Raw genomic sequence first — 26650 nt, 5'->3', positions numbered from 1 at the left:
AACATATCTCGGCAGCAGGCAGGGGGAATGCTGTCTGCACTGACTAAAACTTAGCTTTAAACATAAGACCTGGGGCCTGGCAGGGAAACTGAGAGAAGGGAGGACTTTTCATTCCTCACACCCTAATAAATCTGCAGCCAAAGGGTGTACCAGAGCCTGTTCACACTGGATCGGTGTGTATGCATCTCTTCCTGCCCCTGTGTTCAGTGATGTCATGTCGATAGTTTGAAATTGGTTGTGGTGGAACTAGTATATCACAGAAAGGAGCAAAAGGTTTTTGTTTTGTTGTTTGGAGAACCATCGTACCAGTAAATCTACCACTGCCTGTATCCCAGATGTTACCAGCTCTCCAAGGCCCCACTTACTGTCAGTTCTCAGAAAACAAGCTGTCCTTGGTCCCAGCATCTGCCACTTCCCACCAATCCTCTTCCTCAGAGTGGACACTCCCCCTGGTCTCAGAACACCAGGACAATGAGACATACTCTCCCTACACTGGACAAAACTCAGGTGACGTTGCTCAGGATGAGGAAGATCTATTTGAAAGATATTATTATTTCTATGTTTTGAAGAAGACAGTAGCTAGTCTTGAAAAAACAAAAGTAAGAAAAATAAGTCCACAATTTTAATTACTGTCAGGGCACCCATCTGCCAAAGGCTCCCCGACTTTTTATTTAGTAGATTGTCTTGGAACCACAAAAGATAGGACTCTTTGTCCCCTTAATTCCTGTGCGGTCCTAATGTATTAATGATTAGTAAATGGTACCAACCCTGTAGTGTTAGGAGTCATACCCCTATTGCAGGATAACATCATTCAAAGGTTCAGACACAACTGGGTTTGGATTCATTTACAACTAGGTTTTTATGACAGTCACTTATTAGCTGTGTGAGCACGAGCAAGTTTCTTAACCTCTCAGTGTCCTTTCTCCTAATTAAAACAAGGATCTCTCCTATGGTTATTTAGAGGATTCGAAAAGATAAAACATGGTTGTCTCAGTCAGTAGACCATACGATTCTTGATCTAGGCGTTGTGAGTAGGTGTAGAGCCTACTAAAAAAATAAATAAAAATAAATAAAACATGTAAAGTGCCTAGAACACAATGGGTTCATTCTAATTCCCTTCCATTCCATTCATATATATGTGTGTGTGTGTGTGTGTGTGTGTGTGTGTGTACATATATATATATATATATATATATATATATATATGAAACAGGAGGCCTATTGGTTCTTTTTGAACACTTATTTAGTACTCAGCCACACAACTCTAAAATTAACTGAATATTTGTGTAATCCTAATCCAGAAAGGAAGCAATGTCATAGTCCTTCCCACCCTCTCATTTGCAGAAGGAACAAAGACTTCTTGACTGGAGAAAGTTAAAATGAAAGACCCTCATTCTGATAAAAAGATCAGGTCAGAGGTTGCCAGAAGCCCCGAAGGAGAGAAAGATAGACGGGTGGAGCACAGGGCATATTTAGGAGTGCAAAACTGTTCTGTATGATACTCTAATGATGAATATATGACATTGCCCATTTTGGAAAACTCCATAAAAGGCACGACACAAAGAGTGGGCCTAATGTAAATGACGCAATTTAGTTAACAATAAACCTATCAAGTTGGTCCATCACTTGAAAGAAATGCACCCCTTGAAGAAGTTACTAACTGAAGCTGTGTAGGCAAGAAGGGATATATGCAAACGTTTTATACTTTCTACACATTTCTGTAAACCTGTTCTTCAAATAGTCTATTAAAATGTTTTTTAAAAAATAAAAGACTCTCATTCAAGCCCAACCTATTTGATTTTTGTGGAGGAAACTTTGCATGAGGAAAGCGAGCATGGTAGTGTTAGCCAAGAAGGCCTCTCGGAGACATTATTTATGTACTCTGCAGTGTGCACATTAAAATACAGAAATTTTAAATTATGGCCAAGGGTTTGAAACATGTTGGATTACATGTTTAAATTTAACAAGAAGAGGAAAAATATTTCAGCTTTTGGACTGGCTAGAATTAACAAGCTAATTGCTCAATCAGTCAGGGCTTTATGGCAATGACCTTGAACTGAGAGCCTGTTCCTAGCTTCAGCAATTGGAAAGATCTGGCTGTATAGGTGTTTGGTTGTATAGATATTTTGGAAGAAAGATCACATTCATTTCCAAGTTAGAATACTCTGATTTTTCTGTTGTCGGTTGCCAACAAATCTAGTTCTGTACAGCTTCTTGGGGTGATAATGGTAGTTAATACCTACTGAACACCTGTCCCAGGTATTGTTACATTTGTTATATCATTTAGTCATAACAACACTGTGAAGTAGGTGCCATCATTCAGTTTAACAGATGATGCTGTAGAGAGATCTAGAATCTTCTCCAAGGTCTCCCAGCTGGTGAATGGCAAAGGAAGAACCTAAACCAGGCTTTCTGACCCCAAACACTGACCTTTTTCCACCTCACCACATTGCCACCTATTTTTTATAGTTCTTGTATTTACCCACTTCAGATATATTTACCCACTTCAGATTATTTCTGATAGTCTTTTTTTGTTTTTGATTTTTTTTTAACATTTATTTATCTTTGAGAGACAGACAGAGAGCAAGTGGGGGAGGGACAGAGAGGGAGAAACAGAATCTGAAGCAGGCTCCAGGCTCTGAGCTGTCAACACAGAGCCCGATGCAGGGCTCGAACCCACAAACAACAAGGTCATGACCTGAGCCGAAGTCGGACACTTAACCGACTGCCCCAGGCAGTCGGACGCTTAACCCAGGCTCCCCTCTGATAGTCTTATTAATGTAATCAAGCCTCAGTTTTCAGCAAAGGTATGAACTGTCAAGAAGCAAGCAGCCCCCTCCACTTTCATTCTGCACATTGCGGCCGGCGGGTGGGAAGAGTTAGGCAAGGCAGTCCTTTTTCTTTTTTTTTTTTTTTTTTTAGAAAAGATTAAAAAAGTTTTTTAATTTATTGTTCAGTTTACATCCAAGTTAGCACATGGTTCAACAATGATTTCAGGAGTAGATTCCTTAATGCCCCTTACCCATTTAGCCTATCCCCCCTCCCACAACCCCTCCAGCAACCCTCTTTATTCTCTATATTTAGGAGTCTTTTAGGTTTTATCCCCGTTTTTATATTATTTTTGTTTCCCTTCCCTTATGTCCATCTGTTTTCTGTCTTAAAGTCCTCATATGAGTGAAGTCATATGATATTTGTCTTTCTCTGACTAATTTCGCTTAGCATAATACCCTCCAGTTCCATCTATATAGTTGCAAATGGCAAGATTTCATCCTTTTTGATTGTCAAGTAATACTCCATTGTGTGTGTGTGTGTGTGTGTGTGTGTGTGTGTATACATATATACCACATCTTCTTTATCCGTTCATCTGCCGATGGACATTATGGGCTCTTTCCATACTCTGGCTATTGTCAGTAGTGCTGCTATAAACATTGGGGTGCATGTGCCCCTTCAAAACAGCACACCTGTATCCCTTGGATATATACCTAGTAGTGCAATTGCTGGGTGTAGGGTAGTTCTATTTTTAATCTTTTGAGGAACCTCCATACTATTTTCCAGAGTGGCTGCACCAGTTTGCATTCCCACCAGCAGTGCAAAAGAGATCCTCTTTCTCCCCATCCTCGCCAACATCTGTTGTTGCCTGAGTTGTTAATGTTTGCCATTCTGACAGCTGTGAGGTGGTATCTCATTGTGGTTTTGATTTGTATTTCCCTGATGATGAGTGATGTGGAGCATTTTTTCATGTGTCAGCCATCTAGATGTCTTCTTTGGAGAAGTAGACTGTCTATTCATGTCTTTTGCCCATTTCTTCACTGGATTATTCATTTTTTGGGTGTTGAGTTTGGTAAGTTCTTTCTAGATTTTGGATACTAGCCCTTTATCTGACATGTCATTTAAGCAAGACAGTCTTAAGTTATCTTCTACCTTCATCTCATTTTGAAAAATAAGTGACAGTATTTAGATTAAACTGATAACAGCAACCAATATACTCCGCAGCTGTACAGATCAGTAACAATATGTTGTTAGGAATCCTATATTAATGAATTGCCTCTGCTCTCTACCATATGTTGTAATCCCAAACCACTAAACACCTCTTTTTTTTAAACACAGGAGAAAATACAGCCTTAGCACTGTTGGTTTATCCTCTTAAGTCTATCATGCTTTAGATACATTCTCAGGGAGAACGCTCAGGAAATTTTTGTGTTGTTTAGTTACAAATTCTATTCTTCACTTCTCTATGCTATTGATTCTCTCTGTTAGCATGTAGGAGGCCATTGGTACAGTTACTGTGTTTTGTCTATTTTGCATGCCTCAAAAAGGAAGAGGTTTGGGTGTTTTTAAGGACAAGGTGACATCATAAAAGTCAGGCCACTAGACTGGGAATCAGAACTGGACCCCTCTCCTTTCATATTTGCTACTGTAGCTATCCCAAAGGCTGGTGACTGTGTGAAGAGCAGCAAATCATGTGTCAGCTTTAAAGGCATTAGCTGATTCACAATGAAAAAACAGAACACTGAAGGGACACCAGCAGCCAGAAGGCTGCATACAACCTGACAGTTCAGAGGCTTACTCTGACCCACCAGTGAATTTTTTGTTGTTCGCTTTACATGATGTTTGTCCTCACAAATTTTTAATGTTTGTTTATTTATTTTGAGAGAGAGAGAGAGAGAGAGAGAGAGAGAGCTCACAGGCATGCGAGCAGGAGGGAGGCAGAGAAAGAGGGAAAGAGAGAATCCCAAACAGGCTCCACATTGTTAGCACAGAGGCTGACGTGGGGCTCGATCTCACGAGCCATGAGATCATGACCTGAGCCAAGACTTGGACACTTAACTGACTGAGCCACCCATGCGTCCCCGTCCTCACGATTTTTTTATTTTCCAATATTTTTAAAATCTGAAAATTTTAAATCAAAGCCCATATCATAAAGGAATGCATGCCACCCCGAGATGAGTGTGAGCTTTCATTGGCTAAGGCACCTCTGAAGCAAGGAGCTGAAATGCAAAGTCTCAACAAAGAGAAAATAACGTGTTCCACTCTTTAGTACAAAAGCTCAGGATGGATTAAAGTGCTTGTTATTTTTCAGAAATACAGCAACTGCTCATAAAACATTTATCCCAACTGATACTCTTGTACCAACAGAAACAATAGAAGAATTTATAATAGTCAAAATAAATGCACCATATAAAATTTCAAACTTCTGTATAATAAAATCTCACAAAACAAAGCTAACGGTAAAACTTAAAAATTAGAGAAACATAAATAACATGTTTGGAAAGAGGTTAATAGCTTTTTCCAGTAAAAAGCCTCACCTTTCTGAAATCTATAATTGGCAAAGGATACAAATATAGTATTCATACAAAAGGAGATAGGAAAAACAAACATCAAAAAATAGTTAGCCTCACTAAATAAATACAAATCAGAACATTTAAAACAGGAAAAAATGATTAATTATGAAACAGGCTTGGGGTGCCTGGGTGGCTCAGTCGGTTGAGCATCCAATTTCGGCTCAGCTCTTGATCTCGCAGTCTGTGGGTTCGAGCCCCACATCAGGCTCTGTGCTGACAGCTCAGAGCCTGGAGCCTGCTTCGGATTCTGTCTCCCTTTTTCTGCCCCTCCCCCACTCACACTCTGTCTCTCTCTCACTCTCAAAAATAAATAAACTTAAAAAAAAAAAAAGAAACAGGCTTGGCAAGAATGTGAGCAATCTGTGCATTGTGGCAGCCCTGGGAATGATTTTCTTCACATTTTGTGAGGGCTGTTTCACACACTACAAGGCATCAGAATGGTTATACTCTCTAACCTGTTAATATCACCCATTGCAATATGTATGTCAGAGAAGCACAAACAATTTTTAAATGCTATACACAAATTATTTTTTGTTGCAGCAATATTTATCGTGTATGTATAATGAATAATATTAAAGAAAATCAAACACTTGACAGTTTGAGATTAGCTGTCAATTATGATAAATAATAGGTGATAATATAGAGTCATTAAAATTAGTAAAATGACTAAACTCACATTTTTAAAAAATTGTATTGTTTTTTAAAAAGGATGATTGTTATATGTTATGGTTATATAACTCTGGAAAATACATATGTGTATGGTTCATATGCAGTTCAGAAGAGAAAATGAAGAATTGAAAGAAAGTATTTGTAGGGTCGTCTGGCTGGCTCAGTTGGTAGAGCATGAGACTGTTGACCTTGGGTTTGTGAGTTTGAGCCCTGTGAGAAGGAAGGGAGATGATTCATTTTCAGAAAAAGCAAACAAAAGCTGTGCTGTCTAATTAACAGTAGGTTTACAACCTATTGGAAATATATATATATGAAGCTCTCCCTCCCCCATAATGGAGTCCCAAACCCTTGAGCCCTTCACTTCCTGGTTCTTCTTCCCATCTCTGCTTCACCAGGCTTATTTTCATGGCCTTTGCAATAAGCATGAACCAAAGAACAAAGGGGAGAGGGACCAAAAGTCTCTGCATCACCTCAGGGAATGTGCATTTGTTCCAATCAGACTACTTTTTGCCTTAGTAGGCATAGGACATAGGTGATGTCTGCATAAGGCTGTAACCTCTGTAGTACTCAGCCAATGAGGAGCCAGGGGAGGGACTTGCAAGCTAGGAGATAGATTGTCTGCTGTAACTGCCCCAAGTGTGCCTGCCCATCAGACACACTCTTGCAAGAACGTTGATTAAAGCCTCACTTCACTGTGCTCCTAGTATCCGTGTCCCTCCTTTGATTGGGTCAGTGGCTTATTTCTCACAAGCCCCATGTTGGGTGTAGAGATTACTGAAAAATTAAAAAAAATTTTTGTATTTATTTTTGGGAGAGTGCAAGAGGCAGAGGGATAGAGAGAGGGGGACAGAGGGTCCAAAGCAGTGCACTTCACTGACAGGCTGATAGCAGTGAGCCTGATGTGGGGCTTGAACTCACTAACTGAGAGATCATGACCTGACTGGAAGTCAGACACTCAACCCACGGGGCCACCCAGGTGCCCCTAAAATATTTTTTTAAACAAGAAAGTATTTGTATAGGAAAAGGATTATGGTTAATCATCTCTAAGTTTTAGAAATATTTTTCTGAGTTGTTTTAATAATAAATTTAGATTTTCAAAAGACTGCACAATGGAGCTAATGTGGCAAATTGAGCACCAGGTCCAAAGCTGAAAAATGGTTGTCAAAGCCTAGAAGGAACAGGGGCTTGGGAAATGTAAGCAACAGGGAGAGAATTTCTTCAGCAGCATGGGCAGTGCCATGGTGACAGAGCCATTAAGCAGATTCCAGGTTAAAGAAGACAGAGGTAAGGGCTCCTGGGTGGCTCAGTCAGTTAAGCAGCCCAGTTGGGCTCAGGTCATGATCTTGCGGTCTGTGGGTTTGAGCCCCGTGTCAGGCTTTGTGCTGACAGCTCAGACTACCCTCAGAGGTAGTATGTATAGACGCAACAATGAATCTGCCAAATTTATTGAGCTGCTGTTCTTCTGGTCAAAAGAGTGGGTGGCAAATATATATATATAAATCAGGTTTTCTAAATTAGAAACAGCATTTGCTTCCTACTCATCTTGCTTCCAAGTATCTAGGAGTCATCCATATTTCAGAAGCTCCACAGCCTTTCTTTTCTTTACCTCTCACTAAAACCATTATTCCCCCCACCTACTCCTGTTCTTTTTTTTTTTTTTTTAATGTTTATTTTTGAGAGAGAGAGAGTGTGAGTGGGGAAGGGCAGAGAGAGAGGGAAACACAGAATCTGAAGCAGGCTCCACTGTCAGCACAGAGCCTGACACGGGGCTCAAATCCACGAGCCGTGAGGTCATAACCTGAGCTTAAGTCAGACATTTAACCGACTGAGCCACCCAGGCACCCCTTTTGTTTTTCTTTAATAAGAACAGGAGTAGGGGCTGTTCTTAGGAAAGAAAATCGAAAGGGGCACTTGAGTGGCTCAGTCTGTTAAGCGTCCGACTCTTGGTTTCAGCTTAGGTCATGATCTCATGGTTTGCGAATTCAAGCCCCACATCTAGGCTAGCTCTGTGCTGACAGTGTGGAGCCTGCTTGGGATTCTCACTCTCCCTCCCCTGCTTGCTCTCTCTGTCTCTCTCTCAAAAAAAAAATTAAAAAAAATTTTTTTAAGAACAACGAAAATTATTGTGAACACCAGGATTGGGTTTTGCAGACTCAAAGAGGAGACCATGCAAAGTTTAAAGCACTAAATCACTGAAATATGAAATGATCTCCCCTGGTTCTTGTAGTTATTTTGCTCTGAGAGAAGCATATTTACAAGGTGTTGGAAATCATGAGAGTAATTATAACTAAGTTTCTTTTCAGATATATACTGTTTTTAATAAGCTATTTATTGAGCACCTACTATACACTAAGCTTTTGGAGGCAGAGAAAAGCAAAGCCTCACCCTGTCAGAGAAATCTGCCTAGAACAGGCTCACCCATTCATTTCAGCGTTCTGCATGAGAAATAAAGTCTATATCAAGAGAGATTGTATTTGTACCTCAGAGCTAGAGGAACTTAATCCTTTAAAGCAGTCTGTCAGCTCAGATTCTTTGGTTGCAAGCAACAGATTAATTTAAGCAAGGGGAAAAGAAGAGATTATCAAAAGAATAGCGGGGAACTCGATGTTTTGGAGTAAGAAAGAGTAACTGATGAGAGGGGATTCAAGGGATGTTAGTGGCAGGAAATAGGGGCCTATGCCTTTGAGGCATTGACATTGGAAATGACTCAGCCTCACCCACTTTCCATGCCAAAAGTCTCTGCTTCAAATGCAAATTGGTTTTACCTTGGGTCACATGCTTGGCATTAGGGGACCAAAGAACAGGGAATCTGTGATTGGTAGACCCACCAAAACTACATGAAGGGAATAAAATCAGTACAATATACACAAGCCAGCTAAAATCATTACATTCTGTCTCCAATTTTTTACTTTTTTAATTGTAAATATATTTCCCCCCAGTGAGGTCCCCAGAGTGATGAATGATGAACACTGGCATTAGAAGTCAGGATGGCAAGTTCTCCAAGGTCTCCGGGCCTGTTTTCTTATCTATCAATCGAGAATATCCATCTCTGTCTTTCCCTTCACAGAATTATTCTAAAAATCTCCTGAGATATACGAAAGTGTTTGGGGTAAAATTCTGTGTACATTTACATTATTAAAAAAAAAAAAAAAGATTCCAGCTTTCATACACTTTCATCCATTCAAAAAATATTAATTGAACACCTAGCAAATGCTAGGCACTGCTCTAGGCAATTAGTGTATGCTCAGAACAAAATGGGCAAAATCCCTGGCCTCTTAGAGCTTACATTCTACTTGAGGAGCAAAATAGGCAATAAACCTATATATATTATCTCAGTAGGGAAAAAGAACAGCGAGGGGGATAGGTTGTATCCAGGAAAGAAAGGTAGAAGGGCAGGATTTGTCTTTTTAAAAATAAAATTTTTTAATGTTTATTCATTTTTGAGAGACAGAGTGTGAGCAGGGGAGGGGCAGAGAGGGAGAGAGAGACACAGAATCCGCAGCAGGCTCAAGGCTTGGAGCTGTCAGCAGAGAGCCCGACGCAAGTCTCCAACTCACGAACCTCGAGATCATTACCTGAGCTGAAGTCAGATGCTCAACCGGCTGAGCCACCCAGAGGCCCCAAGATTTGCCTTTTTAACCACACGGTTAGGGTAGACTTTACTGATAAATGACATTTGAATAGAGACTTGCAGAAAATGTGGGGAAGGAACAGTATTGATTACTGGCTAAAGAGTTATAGGCAGAGAGAACAGAAAACGAAGACCCTCACCTGCTCCGTAGACTTAAAGAAGCATGAGGAAGCCCAAGTAGCTAAGCAGAATGAACAAGTGAGAGAAGGATATGAAGTCAGGAAGTGTGGGCCTAAATCATGGAAGGTCATGTAGACCATTGTAAGGACTCTGATGTTTACTCTATATGAGATGGAATACTGTCACCAGTCATTGAATGACATGGTATTTTGAGGAGGTTAAGCTGAATCCTGTGCAGAAGACAGATTGAGGGGGTCAGGGAATCAAATAGAAGGCTATTTCATTAGGCTAGGTAAGAGATGATGGTGGCATAGACCAGAGTGGCCGGTGGAGGTGGTGGAAAGCCATCAGACTCTGGGTAAACTTTGAAGGTAGGGTCCACCATATTTGCAGCCACCCTAGGTATGGAAGACTAAAGAAAGAGGAGTCAAAGATGACTCTAAGGTTTTTGGCCTGAGCAATTTCAAGGATGGAGATTCTTTGATGAGAAAGACTATGAGAAGCAGTTTCCAGTGTGTGTCGGGGGGGGGGGGGAGTTAGCTTATATCAACGTGTTAAGTTTGAGATGTCCATTAGATATCCAAGTAGAGAGACTGAATAGAGAGTTGGGGAAGATGTAAATGTACAAGTCATTGACATATAGGTAGTATTTAAAGCCAAGAGTCTGGATAGGAAAGTGAACGTAGCCAAAGAATCAAAGGCATGCCAATGTTTATGACCAGAAAGGTGGGGAGGGACCAGTAAACAAGACTGAAGTAGAACAAAGGTATCCTTGAAACAGTGAAGAAAATATGTGAAAGAGGATGCAATAATCAATGGTGTCCAACCTGATACATGAATAAGGTGAAAACTGATCTGGCCTTGGCAATGTGGAGGTTATTGATGGCTTCGACAGGAATCATCGAGGTTATAGGTTGGGACAAAAAGCCTGATTGGAGTGAATCCAAAAGAGAATGAGGACAGAGGACTTGAAAACAAGTATAGACAACTCCTTAGAGGATACAGAAAGTGGTAGTTGTCGTGTGTTGAGAGATGTGCACTGGGGCCTCGGGACTTAGTCACATCTAAGGCAAATGGTGCATGAAATACTTTCAGTGCATTTCCTGCTGGAGGTTTCAGAACTAGTCAGTTATCTAACCAGCTGTCAGATGTTTCAAATGTCCACATCTGAGCAAGATGCAAAGCACAGTTTAGGCAGCAACGAAATTGGTGGTCTTGGCCTCTGTGTATCACTGGGAGCACTGATGGTGTGGGCAGAGACCACTCAGGACATTTGACAGTACAGGCATCTCCCTTTATCTGATTCTAGTCCATTCCTAGAAATCTGTTGGCTAGTGAATTTCCAGATGGTGGGAGTCCTTTCCATTGTTTTAAATGAAAAACAAAAACAAAAAAGGACACAAAGCATTCCCACCTCACCCAAAACCCCAGTCAATTTCTTTAAATTGTCTAAAGCGGTCTTAGACACATGTAAATGTTTAATAGCTTAGACATGATGCATGGATTGTTATAAATGACAATCCATCAACGATTTCTGCATAATATAAAGCATTTATAATACCGCTTCTTGAAAGCATAATTAGTGGATATTCACAGGTGCGGTATGCGGAGTATGTTTTCCCTCCACAATGCAATGAATTTATACTAACGTAAATACTAAAAATGTTAAAAAAGCATAACAAATACAAATAATATTTAGTAAAATAAAATAAGCAAGCAAGGCAAATTTTTGAGTGGTTACTTATTGATTAAAGAGGTAGCTCAGTGACATCAGATGGCCTAGAACGAGCATGTGAAGGACTAGGTGAAGCCATGAATGCGTGAGATTTGCCCATGGCTAAATCCTAGGACAGTCTTCCCTCTTTGACACTGGAGCCCCCAGATGTGTGTGGCTGCAAGCTATCAAATGAAGCTTCAGAAGAAGCAATGGGATGAGGAAAACACGAACCTCATGTCTGTTGGCATTGCCTTGCCGTCACTTATGCAGCTCTTGACAACACACCCCTGGGCCCTCACTGCACTTCTGAATGATGTCCATACTCCCGTCACTTGGAACCGCCATCATTTTGTCTGCATTGCTTAAATTTATTGTCAAGATTTGACGTTGAATATCCACTGCTTCTCTTCTTCTTCCTCTGGCCAATGTTAAATGTGAAGTTGAGCAAGTTCCACTTTATTAGAAAGAAATTTTTCGCGTGATATGTGGAGCAGATGCACATAGCTAATGCACAGCACATTCATTCAACATGATCCTGGGAGAAGAACAGCTGAATATCACAACTGCCGCGAGACATCTTGTCACTCAGACTCAGACCCAATTTAAACACATTCAGTGATGCTCACAGGAAGATTATAGTGGATTTTCAATTCAGATGGTGGATTTCGAATTAAAATATCTGCAAGTTCTAGGGAATAAATATTAAGAGTTCAGATCACAAGGGATACCTGTAAATGGTGTTCACTTGAAAAGCAGCACAGGCTTTAGCATCAAACAGTCCCGGATCCATAGCCAGACTCCTTCATTTATTAGCTTGTAAGATCTTGGGTAAGGTAGTTAATCTCTATGAGACTCAGTTTCCTTGAATGTGAAATGGGGATAATAATACTAATAGGGTTATCATAAGATCATAATATGCATGTATGATGTCTGGCACATACATTAGACACCCAATAGACGGTAACTGTTAGTCTATTAAATGTATGTGGGTGTAAACAACAGAAATTGAAAGAAAAATGTGCAAAATAAACTGAATATAGCCTATTTGTTATTGAGGCAATAAGAGGAAAATGAGACCAGTTCTTGTCATGCACAAGAGGGGGAAGCCACGCATGCAAAGGCAAGATGTGATGTTTCGCCATAAGTTACATTTGTCGCCCTCATCTTGGCAGCAACTTATAAGAAAGCAGTGCCAGTATGTTAAGTGTTTTGCTGAATGTTTGACGATGTTAGTGTTAAAGTTGGAAATGAATTCCGCCATTTTATTCTTCTACCGTAGTAGTAACAACTCATTGAATCCTTATATAATAGCCATACCATACACATTACGACAGGTCCAGCCCAAGGACTATTTTCAGACACATTCATAATCTACTTTCTGGGGGTCAGCGTTATATGGGTGGTCACCACTGGTACAGAGATGTCCCAGGAGAATCCGTGGGACCTGTGTAGCTCTCGGGATCTGATACACCTCTTGCCTTTCCTAGACCAGCATTCTTTTATTCTCTAGGGCTGGGCATCTGCCTCTATCTCAGGTGGTCTCCCTAGTCCTGCCTTGTGCTCAAGCTCCTATACGTGGGGCATGCTCTGTGCCCCGGCTCACCTAGAGCCATTACTTCTCCAGGGATCCCAGAAGCTGTCATTGATACAGAGCCATTGCTGCAGGTGCTGTCATGGAAGAAAAGAGACTCCACTAGAGTCTGAAATCCCCAAGCTCTACCTCTGCTGCCCTCAGATGGACTTCCTGGTATACCCAGGAGGCAGACCCATGCCTGAATCACATCTGGCTAGCTATTTCTTCAGGATTGGAGGTAGAAATGGAGAGAATGAAAGAAAGGAAAACCCCTGAAGAGAATGGGAGGAAAAAAAAGGGGTGCCTGGGTGGCTCAGTCGGTTAAGCATCTGACTCTTGATTTGGGCTAAGGTCATGATCTCATTGTCATGGGATCGAGCCCTGCATTGGGCTCCATGCTGGGCATGGAGCCTACTTAGGATTCTCTGTCTCCCTCTTCCTCTGCCCCTCCCCAACTCACATGCTCTCTCTCACAAAAAAAAAAAAAAAAAAAAAAAGAGAGAGAGAAAATGGGAGGACACTGACATCAGTCAAGTGAGGTGGTTAAGAGTATAGGCTCTGGAGCCAGACTGCCTGGGTTTGAACCCCAGCTCTAACCTTTGCTAGTTATGTGACCTTGGACAAGTTGCTAAGCTATTTTGTTCCTAAGTACCTACCTCATAGGTTGTTATGAATAGTAAGCAAGCTGCTACAGTGATAAAGTGTTCAGAGCTACGCCTTCCACAATTAACTGCTAAATAATTATTGATGATGACAATGACGGTGATCAAAAGCCCTCAGCAGAGGGATGACACCCGGCTCCTTAGCACTGACATGCTAAGTGGGCCCTGTTTCTCCCTCATGACACACGCCTGCTGCACTCTCCCCCTCAGCCATATTGGTCTGTTTCACAACCTCTTCCACCACTGCACCAGAGGTCACTTCTTTCCCTCTGTTTCTTCCGCCTTCAGAGTGCTTACTTTCCCACCAAGCCTCCACATTCTACCTCTCTTACTTTAATTTTTTTTTTAACATTTATTTATTTTTGAGACAGAGACAGAGCATGAACGGGGGAGGGGCAGAGAGAGAGGGAGACACAGAATCGGAAGCAGGCTCCAGGCTCTTAGCCATCAGCCCAGAGCCCGACGCGGGGCTCGAACTCACGGACCGCGAGATCGTGACCTGAGCAGAAGTCGGACGTTCAACCGACTGAGCCACCCAGGCGCCCCCTACCTCTCTTACTTTAAATCTTATCTCACAAGCCACCTCCTCTACAAAACTGAGGAGACCTGGATCAGCGTACGTATCATGGGGTATAAATGTTTGCTTCCTCCCTAGACTCAAGCTGATTAAAGGCAGGGACGTGGGGCGCCTGGGTGGCTCAGTCGGTTAAGCGTCCGACTTCGGCTCAGGTCATGATCTCAGGGTCCGTGAGTTCGAGCCCTGCGTCGGGCTCTGTGCTGACAGCTCGGAGCCTGGAGCCTGCTTCAGATTCTGTGTCTCCCTCTCTCCCTGACCCTCCCCCATTCATGCTCTGTCTCTCTCTGTCTCAAAAATAAATAAACGTTAAAAAAAATAAACAGGGACATAACCCTCCTGTCTTCATCCCATGGTACTTCAAGAGTGCCTGACACGTAGTAGGCACTCGGTGTGTCAGTCTTTCTTTCTGCAGGATTGACTGTCATCATTGATGTCTGTGACCGAGTAATACCCATTTCATAGAGAATTTGTGAGGATTCTGTTAGATCTCATATGTAAATCACTTAGCAAAGTGCCTGCCCCATATAGTCGTTGTAACTATTGTTATGTAACTGCTGCTGTTTGGGTTGTACAGCAGAAAGAACCCAGTCTTCGCAGCTAAACAAACATGGAATTATAGAATAGCTCTGCCACTTAAAACCTGAAAGGACTTAAGTCTCTTCAACTGTGAATTGTGGTTTCAATGCCTATCTCGGTGCAAAAAAGTAAGCAATCGGTAAATATTAGGTCCTTCCTTTTTCTCCTCTGTGGCTGTCTAATTTTGTGACTTGCCTGATTTTACTTCACTTCCCTGGTCCCAGGTCCCTCATCTGTAAAAGGAGGACATTGAGGGGCGCCTGGGTGGCTCAGTCGTTTAAGTGACCGACTTTGGCTCAGGTCATGATCTCACAGCTTGTGAGTTCAAGCCCCGCATCGGCTCTGTGCTGACAGCTCAGCCTGGAGCCTGCTTTGGATTCTGTGTCTCCCTCTCTGCCCTTCCCCTGTGCGCTCACTCTCTCTCTCTCTCTCTCTCTCTCTCTCTCTCTCTCTCTCAAAAATAAACATTAAAAACAATAAATTAAAAAAATAAAAAATGAGGACATTGAACTAGATGATCTCTATGTTCCTGCCAGATCTAAATGTCAAAATTATCGAATTCATCATCTCTTCCCCTTAAACCTTCTCATTCTGTGTCCCTGAGAAAGGTTCTTTCCTTGATAACTGTTCAGTGCTTTAGTTTGTTAAATTGTCTCAACTCTTGGTCTCTCCTGCTCTCTCAGTCTCTCTGTAGTGAGTGTGGGGCCTTCCAGACGCAGGAACCATTCATAAAATAGAACTATGTGTGTGCAGCTCCCTGGAAAGTGTGCTGCTCAGGAGCCCTTGGTCCTGGCTGGGTTCCTCTCACAACGTGTAGTATGGTGAAGGCTGCCGAGCTCGCAGGGAGGGATGCTCTCCTACTCTGCTTGGGTCCAAGGAAAAAGTATCTGCATCTAAAAACAACCCTAGGGGTGCCTGGTGGCTCAGTCAGTTGAGCGTCCGACTTCAGCTCAGGTCATGATCTCATAGTTCGTGAGTTCGAGCCCCGCGTCGGGCTCTGTGCTGACAGCTGTCCCTCTCTCTCTGCCCCTCCCCTGCTCACGGTCTGTCTCCGTCTCATACATAAATAAAGATTAAAAGAAATTTTTTTTTAAACAAGCCTGGGGCCAGGAGGAGAATCACACTCATGGCCTTTCCTTTCCTGTTCTGCCACAGACTTTGCAAATGGGCATCAAACACTTCTCTGGACTCTTCGTGCTGCTGTGCGTCGGATTTGGTCTGTCCATCTTGACCACCATTGGTGAGCACATAGTGTACAGGCTGCTGCTTCCACGAATCAAGAACAAATCTAGGCTGCAGTACTGGCTCCACACCAGCCAGGTGAGTGCCGCAGGTGTCCTGCTCCAGTATTCTTAACTGTCAGAATTCCCAGTGGTGGGAGAGTCCAGAGCCCCAAGTCAGAACGACAGGTGACAAGTTCCCAAGAGACCTAGGGTGGTCTAGACAGTGTAGAAGATGGAGTTCTTCTATCCCATTAATTCACTTTCCCCTTGAATTAGCCTATCCCACAACAACCTGTCCTTTCCTATAAACTTCCACTGTTGCTCACATTGGAAGCAACAGAATTGTTTTTAACCTGATTTCACTTAATAGCGACAATCTGAAGAGATGGTGTGAAAGATTTATTTCCTACAGACTCCATTCTAGCTAAAATTGAAACTCATTAAATGAGCTTCGAGTCCCTGTTTCCCTTTAGATGAACCCACTGAGCTCTATTCTGTCCCCATTTTCAATGGTCCCAAAGGGCCAAGTCCACTGGTGCCAAGGCAGAGCCACACAGGATCGAAGGCCGGCCGGGTAAGGCAGACACCAGCACGCTCATTCACGGGAGGACTGAAACCGCCAGGCCAACCAGCCCTTCAGGCACATTCCCTTGCACAGTGCTCCCTGAAGGCAGCTGGCACGGAGGGCCAAAGTAGAAGAATCCAAAGGGTACTGAGAATCAGAAGGGGAGAGGTCTGGCAGCAGCATCAGCTGACCCCGGTGAGGCAGAGGCCCACGGTGCCATCTTGATCTCCTGCCAAGGGCTCCCTCGGGGCTCCCTCCAGCCTCCTGGGCCTCATTGGGCTGTCAGGCTGCCCAGATGCCAACCTCTCCGTTGTGTTAACACCATCCCCTCCCCTCCCCCCCTTTTTTTTTGATAAGTCACTGTCATTGGTTTGCTCACTTGGAACCCTGTTCTTCCTGCTTCATCCTGGAAAGTATTTGGTCTCCTCGGGAGAACTCCACAGACAGGTTACCTTCATTGTGTGCTAACGTGACTGGCTTCATTCATTCTCAATGCTTGCCTGCTTTGTTTTGGCTGGCAAGAAGTTCAGACTTAAGTTTCTGACTCACCTTTAGCAATTCCACAAGGCCTTTTGCCACACACGTTGTGACAGCTCTTCTTTCTGTCACATACCTTTTTACAACCCAGAGCGTTTTTTTTCTTTAATTTTTTTAAATCTTTATTATTATTTTTGAGAGAGAGAGAGAATGAGCAGGGGAGGGGCAGAGAGAGAGGGAGACACAGAATCCGAAGCAGGCGCCAGGCTCTGAGCTGGTAGCACAGGGCCCGATGCGGGGCTCAAACTCACGAACCGCGAGATCAGGACCTGAGCTGAAGTTGGATACTCAACCGACTGAGCCACCCTGGTGCCCCCAACCCAGAGTGTTTCTAAGCTACCTATCAAATTACTTTTTTCCCTCCAGGTAGAATAACAACTTAGAATTTGGTTCTTTTGAGATTTAGGGCTGAAGGTTGTTGATCTGTTTTGGGGCATCCCTGGAAATGTGTTTAAAGAGGCTAAAATATTAGTAACAACGAGATACACTGTTGAATCTCAGGAGGTACTTTGTCCCAGACTGTGTGTTTCTAATGCGTGAATCTGTTCTTTCTGCCAGAGATTACATAGAGCACTCAACACATCATTTGTAGAGGAAAAGCAGCAGCGTTTCAAGACTAAACGTGTGGAAAAAAGGTAAGAGACCAGCGCCAAGTGTCTTTATGTTGGTTAAAATAAAAGTGGAGAGATGTTGGGGTGTCTGGGTGGCTCAGTAGGTGAAGCATCCGACTTTGGCTCAAGTCATGATCTCATGGTTCGTGAGCTTGAGCCCCATGTCAGGCTCTGTGCTGACAGTGAGGAGCTTGAAGTCTGCTTCGTACTCTGTATCTCCCTCCCTGTCTCTCTGCCCCTCTCCCACTTGTGCGCTTGCTCTCTCTCTCTCTGTCTCTCTCAAACATTTAAAAAAATTTCTAAAAGATAATAAAAGTGGAGAGGTGTAACTGAGACTCCCTGCTCCAAGGGGAAATAATGTATAAATAATTCAGATCAAATCAGGACCAAGTTAATGATAGCACCCTCAGTAAAAGTATATGTGATTTCAAACAGAAATAGAACAGAGAATAAAAAATATATCTGTACGTACATGGACACTGAAATGCAGTATAGGCAATATATGTCATGGTTAGCAATGAGGCTGTGGTCTCTAAAGTCAAGCATCTGGATCCAAATCCTGTCACAGACACTTGCTATACATGTGGCCTTGAGCAAGTTACTTATTTAACCTCTTTGTGCCTCAGTGTCCTCATTTGTGATTGTGATAAAAGCAGTACCTACTTCCTAGAGATGCTGTCAGGATTAAATGAGATAATACATGTAAAGCCCTGAAAACAAAGCCATTTTAGCTCTTGTTATCATGCACAGAGTACACATAAGACTTAATTCATGAGTACTGCAGGCAATTCGTTTCACACAGTATTGCCTTTCTGGCATGGTTCTGCTCCCTACTCCTTTCCAGCACTCCTAGGAATATTTGAAATATGCAACAGACGTGTTCTGCTTAATCCATTTCCTGGCACTCTTCCTACAAACTCCCTAGAAAAAGCGTCTCGTTAATAGGAAGTAAAAAACATTAAATGCATAGATGACATCTGAAAACCGAAGCTTCACACCTTCCCCACATCCAGCCTGGGAAGGGCTGTTGTGGCTGAAGATGCCGGTAACATTTGGCCCAGCTCCTGGCTGGCCTCTGCTGCTTGCTGCCTGGGGCGGCCCACCTCCTTCTTTCTCAGGCCCAGAGGCCTCAGTTCAGGGCACCCCCCTCCAGGCAGCTCTGGGGCAGAGCTTCAGCTCAAAGTTCAGCTTTCTGGGTAATTTTGAAATCTGCCACTCACGCTTCTCATAATAGCAGAGAAGGAGAAAGGGGTGAAAAAGCATGATTTTTTTTCATCGTTTGTACCTCCTCTGGGACTGCTGCCATCCCATTGTCTCCAGTTTGCATCTAGCCTGTCAGAATCCTTTCCGTTATCTCTCGGAGCCCCTCTTTCCAGTCAGTGAGCACCTCCCGCCCTCTCAGTCTGTGGTATTCCTGGATCATATTGCAGCCCTGTCAGCGACAAGCTGTAGACTAATCAGGTCACAGCTGTTCTATGTCATGTTACATAGGCTTTTTTTTCTGTAATTATTTTTAACACAAATTTTTTAACCAGAGGAACACAAGAAGACATAGCAGCAAAGACCTTATCTCTTGACAAAGCATTTGTTTACCAGCCACAATAGAAACAGGAAGCCCAGTGATCCCATTTCCAACCGTGATGTGATCCCTAGTCACCTCTCTCTCACCTCAGTTGAGAACCAAATGTGTCTTCCACTCAATGGATCCATTTTTCTTGGCAGATTCCCTTTTGGAGCCCCTTATTTTGAGGAGCTAAGACAAAACACACCCTCATGGCCTATCCTGGGCCCACGCTCGCTGTGCCACCTCCCTACAGCCCGACACCCGGCTGTACGTAACCTTTTAGATGCCGTGAGTGTTTGAGGTCCCCCCAGCTGTCACGTCTCCTCGGAACAGTCTCATGGAGTACTGAACTTCAGTGTTACATAATTGGTCTGTGGAAGCTCATTTTGCTCATTTTTAGTGTCAAATGCAGTTCACCCACAGGTCACATTACACTCTAAGGCTGAGGAAGGTTCAGTACAAAACATAACCTAAACCCTGTAGAGGCTTCCAATTAGACACCAGTATCTGTCATCTTCTATTCATAGGGAGCCCAGAGCCACATGTCGATTACCAGGGCACTTGTAAATGCTGGCAACCAGCCTTTGTCATGGAAGCCAGCTTTTGCTTATTCTTCCGTATTATATATACTCCCAGATATCTGTACAAAGCTCTGGAGAAAACCACATGGGCTATCTCCACTTACCTGATTTTTGTGGTTGCCCAGACATACCAGGAGAATTTGCAGACACCCTTCTCCTAGGTTTTCCTTAGGAATCATTCTGTGGTCCCAGAGTTAGGTCTGTTGGGTTGAAAACTTTTTCCCTCTTTTCTTGGAAGAATATCTATGCAAATGCCTGTGTCTGCTACACCTTGGCGTCCCTCCAGTGTGCCCCATATTTATTGAATAAAACAATAAATTAGTGGGTGAATGCAGAGGAGTGTGGCCCCGAGGACCGGGGATGGTGGATTGTGTGTGTACCTGCTGGAGAATAAAGATTTCTTTGAGTTAAAAAAGATAGGTGAACGAATTACTAACATGTGGATTTGAGGAAAGGCTTAAAGTAGATGTTGTTCCTTTTCTATTTAAAGCAGAGGAAAAAAAGTAGATATTGCAAGAGACTATGCCTAGTCTTTGGTTTATTGAACCTGGGATTTCATATAAGTTTTGGTTTATACTTCACCCCACTGGGTCTCCAATACACCCCCATTTCCCCTTTCTCCTCACCCCCAGATACACAAAAACTGTAAACCAGATGAGACGGTCTTGAAATTTCTCAAATTCAATTGGAAAAGATTTGAAGGAAAAATTCAAGGGAACCGTAGGGCTGGAAGTAAAATTGTAACTGCACGTCTGATCTAGGTGTAAAGCCAGTGGAGCTGTTTCACAGCCCAGGACCCATGAAAGCTAAGCTCTGGTGCCACCTGCTCATTGATAGGAGACTTAGATGATGAGAAAGGTAAAGGAACCGCAGGGTAGTTTGGAATGTATTTTAATGGCTTGGGGCCTGTATCTCTTAGTTTTTGCTGTGTAAGAAAATTATCTCAATAACTTTTTTACAACAACAGCAAGTTGCTTAGTAATCTGTGGGTCAGCTGTGCAGTTTCCTGATCTGGGCCAGACTTGGCTGAGCTTGGCTACATTTGCTCATATGTCTGCAGCCAGCTTGTGGGGAGGGGAAAAGCAGCTAAGCTGGCTGGTCTATGGCCTCGGCTGGGTCAACTGAGAAGACTGGGGACTCTGCACATGATCTGTTATATCAGCAGACTAGTCTGGACTTGTTCCCACTGTAGCAGCAGGGTCTGAGAGGGACCCTCGGTGAAGGTGCACGAGGCTTCTTAAAAGTTTAGGCTTAGAACTGCCACGTGCCATTTCTGCTATTTTCTGTTGCCAAAACAAGTCATGAAACTAGACTACATTCAAGAGGGAGGGAAAGCCAGACTTCCCCCCTGCCCTTGAATCCCCCTTGATAAAGATGAGCTGCAAAGTCACATTAGAGAGGGACATGGATGGAAAGGAGGAACAAAGGATTGTGACTATTTTTGCAGTCTACCACAGGGCAAGATGAAGCAGAATCATCCTATTAAGCCCTTGTGTTTCTGTTCTCATCCATGTAACTGACTCAAGACTATTACCCCTCCCTGTTCCCCTGCCTCTGGAGGTCCTCCCCTTCTTCTGGAAAGTAAGAATCTAGAAATAAAGTCTTGAGTCAGTTACATGGATGGGAACAAAAACACAAGGACTTTATAATAGAGTGTTTCTACTTAGGTTTGCCCTGTGGTAGATTGCAAAAGTGGTCATAACCCTCCTCCTCCCCGCCGCCGTCCTCCTTCCCGGCTAGAAGAAAGCAGAAGCTATCCTGCTTAGGGCTCCAGTCTGTTCTTGAAGCAAGAAACTCTTCTCATTGCATCTGTCAGTGGATTTCAGGCACCAAATCCCCCTCCTCTTGTGCCTGTCCGACAGTAACTCTTCCTGTCTACAGCCATCTCTCTGAGATGGGGTAGTCGCTTTGATGGAAGCCTAAAGGAGGATTGTGAATCTATTTCTATTGACTTTCTTTATTCCCGCAAGAATTTGAGGCTTTCTTGGGGTTTCTTTTTAAGCTTCAGACACGAGCTGTCATTCTCAGCCCATGTAAAGTCATCCCTATAATGGAAAACTTTTTGCTGAAACCTGCAGCTTGTATGTTTTTATTCCCCTCAAACTCAAGTAGTAAACATCAGAGTAGTCCTGTGGGACTAAGGATGAGCCATTTTATAGTATCGCTGCTTCGAGTCCAACAGATTCTCCCTTTTCCTAAAGCACCATCTTTATGGCCAGAGAATGTTTCAAGGCACTGCTGCTCTCTGAGCCTCACCAGCAGGAAGGGAAGGGAAAGACATCCAAGGTACTTCATAAAATATGCCACACCCTGGTCCATCAGCCCTCCAGATGACACACCCATTCCGATTTGGTAAGACCTTGAACTGCAGTTGAAAAAGAACTGTATTGACTCTTTTTGTCCCTGTGCCACTCCAGCAGGAGTCTGTCCCTGGCTTTGTGGCTTCACCTCTGAATGCATAACCAGCTCCACGGCTGCAGTTTGAAATGGCCAACCGTCGGGGGACAGCACTCTAAGAGCTGCAGAATGGAAGGTAAATCTGATGTGTCTTTGTTTCCTAGGTCCAATGTGGGACCCCGTCAGCATTCCAGTGTGTGGAATACTTCCAGTCTGAGTCATGACAACCGACGGAAATACATCTTTAGTGACGAAGGAGGACAAAACCAGCTGGGCATCCAGGCCCACCAGGACATCCCACTCCCTCCGAGAAGAAGAGAGCTCCCTGCCTCGCTGGCCACCAATGGAAAGGCGGACTCCCTAAACGGAGCTCGGAACTCAGTGATGCAGGAACTCTCAGAGCTCGAGAAGCAGATTCAGGTGATCCGGCAGGAGCTGCAGCTGGCTGTGAGCAGGAAAACAGAGCTGGAAGAGTATCAAAGGACAAACCGGACTTGTGAGTCCTAGGTGACCATGCTGCTCCCCGTCTCAGTTCCTGGCATTCCTCTGAGCCCTTGAGACACTTTGTAATGCTCTTTTGTAACTACTGACACAAGTGTGGGGAAGGTGAGGTCTAAGTCTTCTTAGAGGTCAAGTCTGCTCATCCCATAGCCTAAAACGCAACCACAGCTCTTCAGAAGCTGACTCTCTAGCTCTCCAGGGTAGGGGTATTTCAAGAGCAGGGATCGTAAATTAGGAGTAAACTGCGTGGTAAAGGGTCTGTAAAGGACCGGGCAACCCCAGCTCCTGAAAATCTTTTCATCAGGTGCCACACACATAGTTCTGGGTTTTAGCCCTTTCTCTGCCCTAACACCAACAGGAGATAAAACTGTTCCTCATACCTGGTTTTAATCTTAGTATAGAACAGGATTATCCAGGGTTGGGGCTTTTGATACAAGTCTCCCATCTACATTTGTTCCTGCATTCTGAATGTAGAGCCAGAAAAGGGCCAGAGAAACTTAGGGCAGTGAGGCGGGTATGTAAAACATTAAGTGAACTCATTAGCATCACAGCAGACCAAGGACTGACTGGATCAGGCAACAGCCATGTTTTTGAGAGGGTCCTGGATCTCCGACACCATCCTGACCCACACTGAGTAGGACTATGAAAGGGATGTGGTGAGTGAGTGGGAACAGGACAGACAGAAGAGGTGAGTACATTAAAAATGTACACCATGCTGAAGAACAAAAGCTCCAGGCCAGAAAAGCTCTTTGGCTAAGGAATGAATAGGACTGTACTTCCAATCTAAGCATCTCCACTAGAGTGTGCCTTTTATAAAGAAAAGCAAAGCACGGATGTGGCCTTAGGATGATACTGGAATATCCCTGCTTATTGCCTGTACGGGACATGTGAGCTGGCACTGTGGGTGAAGTGAAAATGCTCTGCAAACCACATTCCAGGCCATTTTCAAATCAGCACTTGCCTCAGCTCTAGGAATCCCAAAATCAAACCTCCCCTGCAAACACCAAGCTTTAACATTTGGGACTGTCCCCTGTGTTGTCCAGAGCTATATTGGTCACTACCAAGTCCGTCTCCCAGCCCCATACCCACTCATGCCTGAGGGGCTGTGACCAGGTGTGGTCCCTCCCTTCTCCCCCAGGTCCCACCCAATGCCCCGAGAAAGTGATACCAATACCCTGGCTTCCCCTCTGTGCCGGCATCCTTGTCCTGGTTGCCATGATGTGGACATGCGTGCAGGAAGGGAAAGTCTTGGCCAACTATGGAACATCAGTTCCCAGGGCTAGCGTAGGTAGGAAGCATCTAGGAACCCATTAGAACGTGATTGCCAGGGCCTTCCCCAGCAGATGGGGTGAGCTGGGGAGTCTGGAGGGGAGCTCAGAAACGTACTTCTTAACAAACTCTCCCAGGTGATTGACAGGTGTGATCCAACAATTACTTTTCAAGAAACACTTCAAGAAGTATGGCTGCTCCAGGCCTGGGGAGAAGTAAGAGCCTTTTTGAGTTTATGTTGCAGCACACAGCTGCTGACTGACCTTCCATACAGCCACTTCCACCCCAGGGCACCATTCAGGACTAGACTTCTTTACTTACCAGTTATTTTGCTCCGCCCTCATATCAAATGGAACGCCCACAATGAATTCACAGCACTGTCCCAAAGCACTGTGCTCTAACAGCTGCACATCATTGGAAAGGCTCCTCAGTCACAAAATTTCTCCTGTGTTTCTGCCAAGCACTACCCAGTCCCCAGGGAAAGATAATTCCTTAAGCTGTAATTAGATAACACTTTAGTTAATTGTCCGAGAAAGCCCTGGGGTGGATGTAGGCACAGAGATACTGATGAGAGAGGTAGGAAGGGTCTAGTTGGACTTCAGCCTCACAGATGAAACAGAACGGGGAGCCCTGGAAACAGAAAGGACAATTCTGCCTTGAAATGCCCTATCCTCCCATGTTCTTGCCCCAGGCCCAGAAATAGGTTTGCAACTGTCTTTGGAAAATTATGCCTGGTAGCCATCCCTACCCATCTGCAACAGCTGATGCTGTAGACTCTTGCCATCATGCTCTGGCTCCCCAAACCTCTGCGCGGCCTGGAAGGCTGATGTACAGGTGTACCTCAACTCACATAACAGCCATGCTCCTAATGTACATAGACATTTTTATAACTCAGCTCATATTCTGACTGTACTTGAGAAGCTGGCTATTTAAAGGAACCCAGAGGTGAATTCTTTTGTAAAAAATCCTTTTGTAATGCAATTATCCCCTAACGTATCTGTTTTGTAAGTTTGGATTTTTGTATAACGGGTTTACCTTAAGCTTCTCTCCTGGGGCGTTCTGAGCAGTGGTAACATGCCAGACGGCCCTGCCTATCCACAAAGTAGATGGCCAGTGCACAGCTTCTCGAATATCTTCTGAGGAACTTCTTGGCCAAAATGGTGGCCAGGATGCGGCAAGCAGCAGCAGGGGCTGAAAGCAGGCTTACTGCTGTCAGCATTGCTTAAAATGCTTCCATTTTCTGGATAAAAAGAAACAGCGTAATTGCTTGTGGTGAGATGAAGCTGTCTTAAGTAGCAATGATTGTTTTTATCGGTAGTAATTGAACAGTGTTTTGCAATGTGTGAAACAGTGTGTTGTGTTTTATAGAGTTCATGAAATGGAGGGTCCTTTGAATACCCTCCTTTCTGTTCTCCACCTCTGTTCTTTCAGCTCCCCTTAGGCTCAAAAACCACAAAGATCAAGATCTTCAGGTGGAGGGTGGTATTTTAATAAGGAAAAAAGATCAGGGATGCTACCTTGCCTCCTCTTCTGGGCTTCTGTTTCATGAGATCAGGAAGGCCCGTTCTTTTCCAATCCAAGCTCTGGTGTGGTGAAACCTGGAACGTGACAGCCTGATTGTGTTACACACCCCATCCCGTGTCCCAAGGGGAAATTCCTCTGGCACAGGAAGCACACAGTCAAGTACGACGGGGTGATCAGGGGTGATCAGGAACTGGGGTGATCAGGAACTGATAGGGCTACACTTTGGTTCCTGTCAATAATAAGGGCCCCAGAGTGTGGATGCCTCGAGGTGGAGAGGCAAGGGGATCCTTCCAGCCATTAAAGAGGAGTTGGAAGAATGGGAAGACAAGTGAGGCAGCCACAGGGATACTACCAGTTGAGCTCTTCAACATGCCTGGAGGGGACTCTCCATTATTCATGGATCCTGCTGTTGCACAAGCCCTATCTGGGAGCTTCCGCTTCTGTGCCAACCAGAGCAGCCACCAAGTAAAACTGAGGCGTGTCTTCCAGGCTGGGGGCTTCCAGTGTTGGTGCTGGGTCCAACAAAGTCTTGGAGCTAATACGCACGTCCTAGGTGTGGATAAAGAATGAAGGGGCAAGAAAGTACTTTAGAGCCTCTCTTCCTCCCAACTCATTTTTGATAGGCAAACCAGAAAATCCAGTAGTCACGGAAAGAACCGCTTCACGACCTGCTCTGTTGAGTTGTTCCTTTCTTCACCAACACCACCCATCTAATCCAGGACTCCTTCACTTTTTCAGTTTAGTCCCCAATCGTTTTATGAAAATAACGTATTTAGAAGTATTTTCTTAAGGTTTGTAAAGAGTGTTTGCATTGTGTCTTCATTGTACTGTGTGTGCGCAATCGCTCTGCCCCAGGAAGAATTGAAATGCTGTCTCGTGAGCATGAAGTGAACAGGCTGTTTTGCTCCAGCCACTTTTCTTGTACAATCATGTGGATGGACTAGATGTCCTCAGGTCTTTTCCATCTTCAGTTTCTATGACTGTGGAATAAATGTTCAGATAGAAACTTCA

The 26650-nt window shown here is 43.9% G+C and overlaps 1 protein-coding gene across 2 annotated transcripts in view; it reads left to right on the top strand.

Moving 5' to 3' along the window:
- The window catches only part of GRIN3A (glutamate ionotropic receptor NMDA type subunit 3A), a 290587-nt gene extending 263937 nt beyond the window's left edge, over positions 1-26650 (top strand). For both annotated transcript variants that reach the window (XM_030292703.1, XM_030292702.1), the window contains exons 9-11: positions 16023-16187; positions 17751-17827; positions 22510-26650. In XM_030292703.1, coding sequence (XP_030148563.1) covers positions 16023-16187; positions 17751-17827; positions 22510-22852 — 585 coding nt within the window. In that variant the 3' untranslated portion in view covers positions 22853-26650. The remainder of the gene's footprint in view (positions 1-16022; positions 16188-17750; positions 17828-22509) is intronic.

The sequence above is a fragment of the Lynx canadensis genome, chromosome D4 (assembly GCF_007474595.2).
Source record: "Lynx canadensis isolate LIC74 chromosome D4, mLynCan4.pri.v2, whole genome shotgun sequence".
Taxonomy (NCBI): domain Eukaryota; kingdom Metazoa; phylum Chordata; class Mammalia; order Carnivora; family Felidae; genus Lynx; species Lynx canadensis.
Note: the sequence above shows the minus strand (reverse complement) of the source record. Positions and strands in the feature narration are given on the sequence as shown.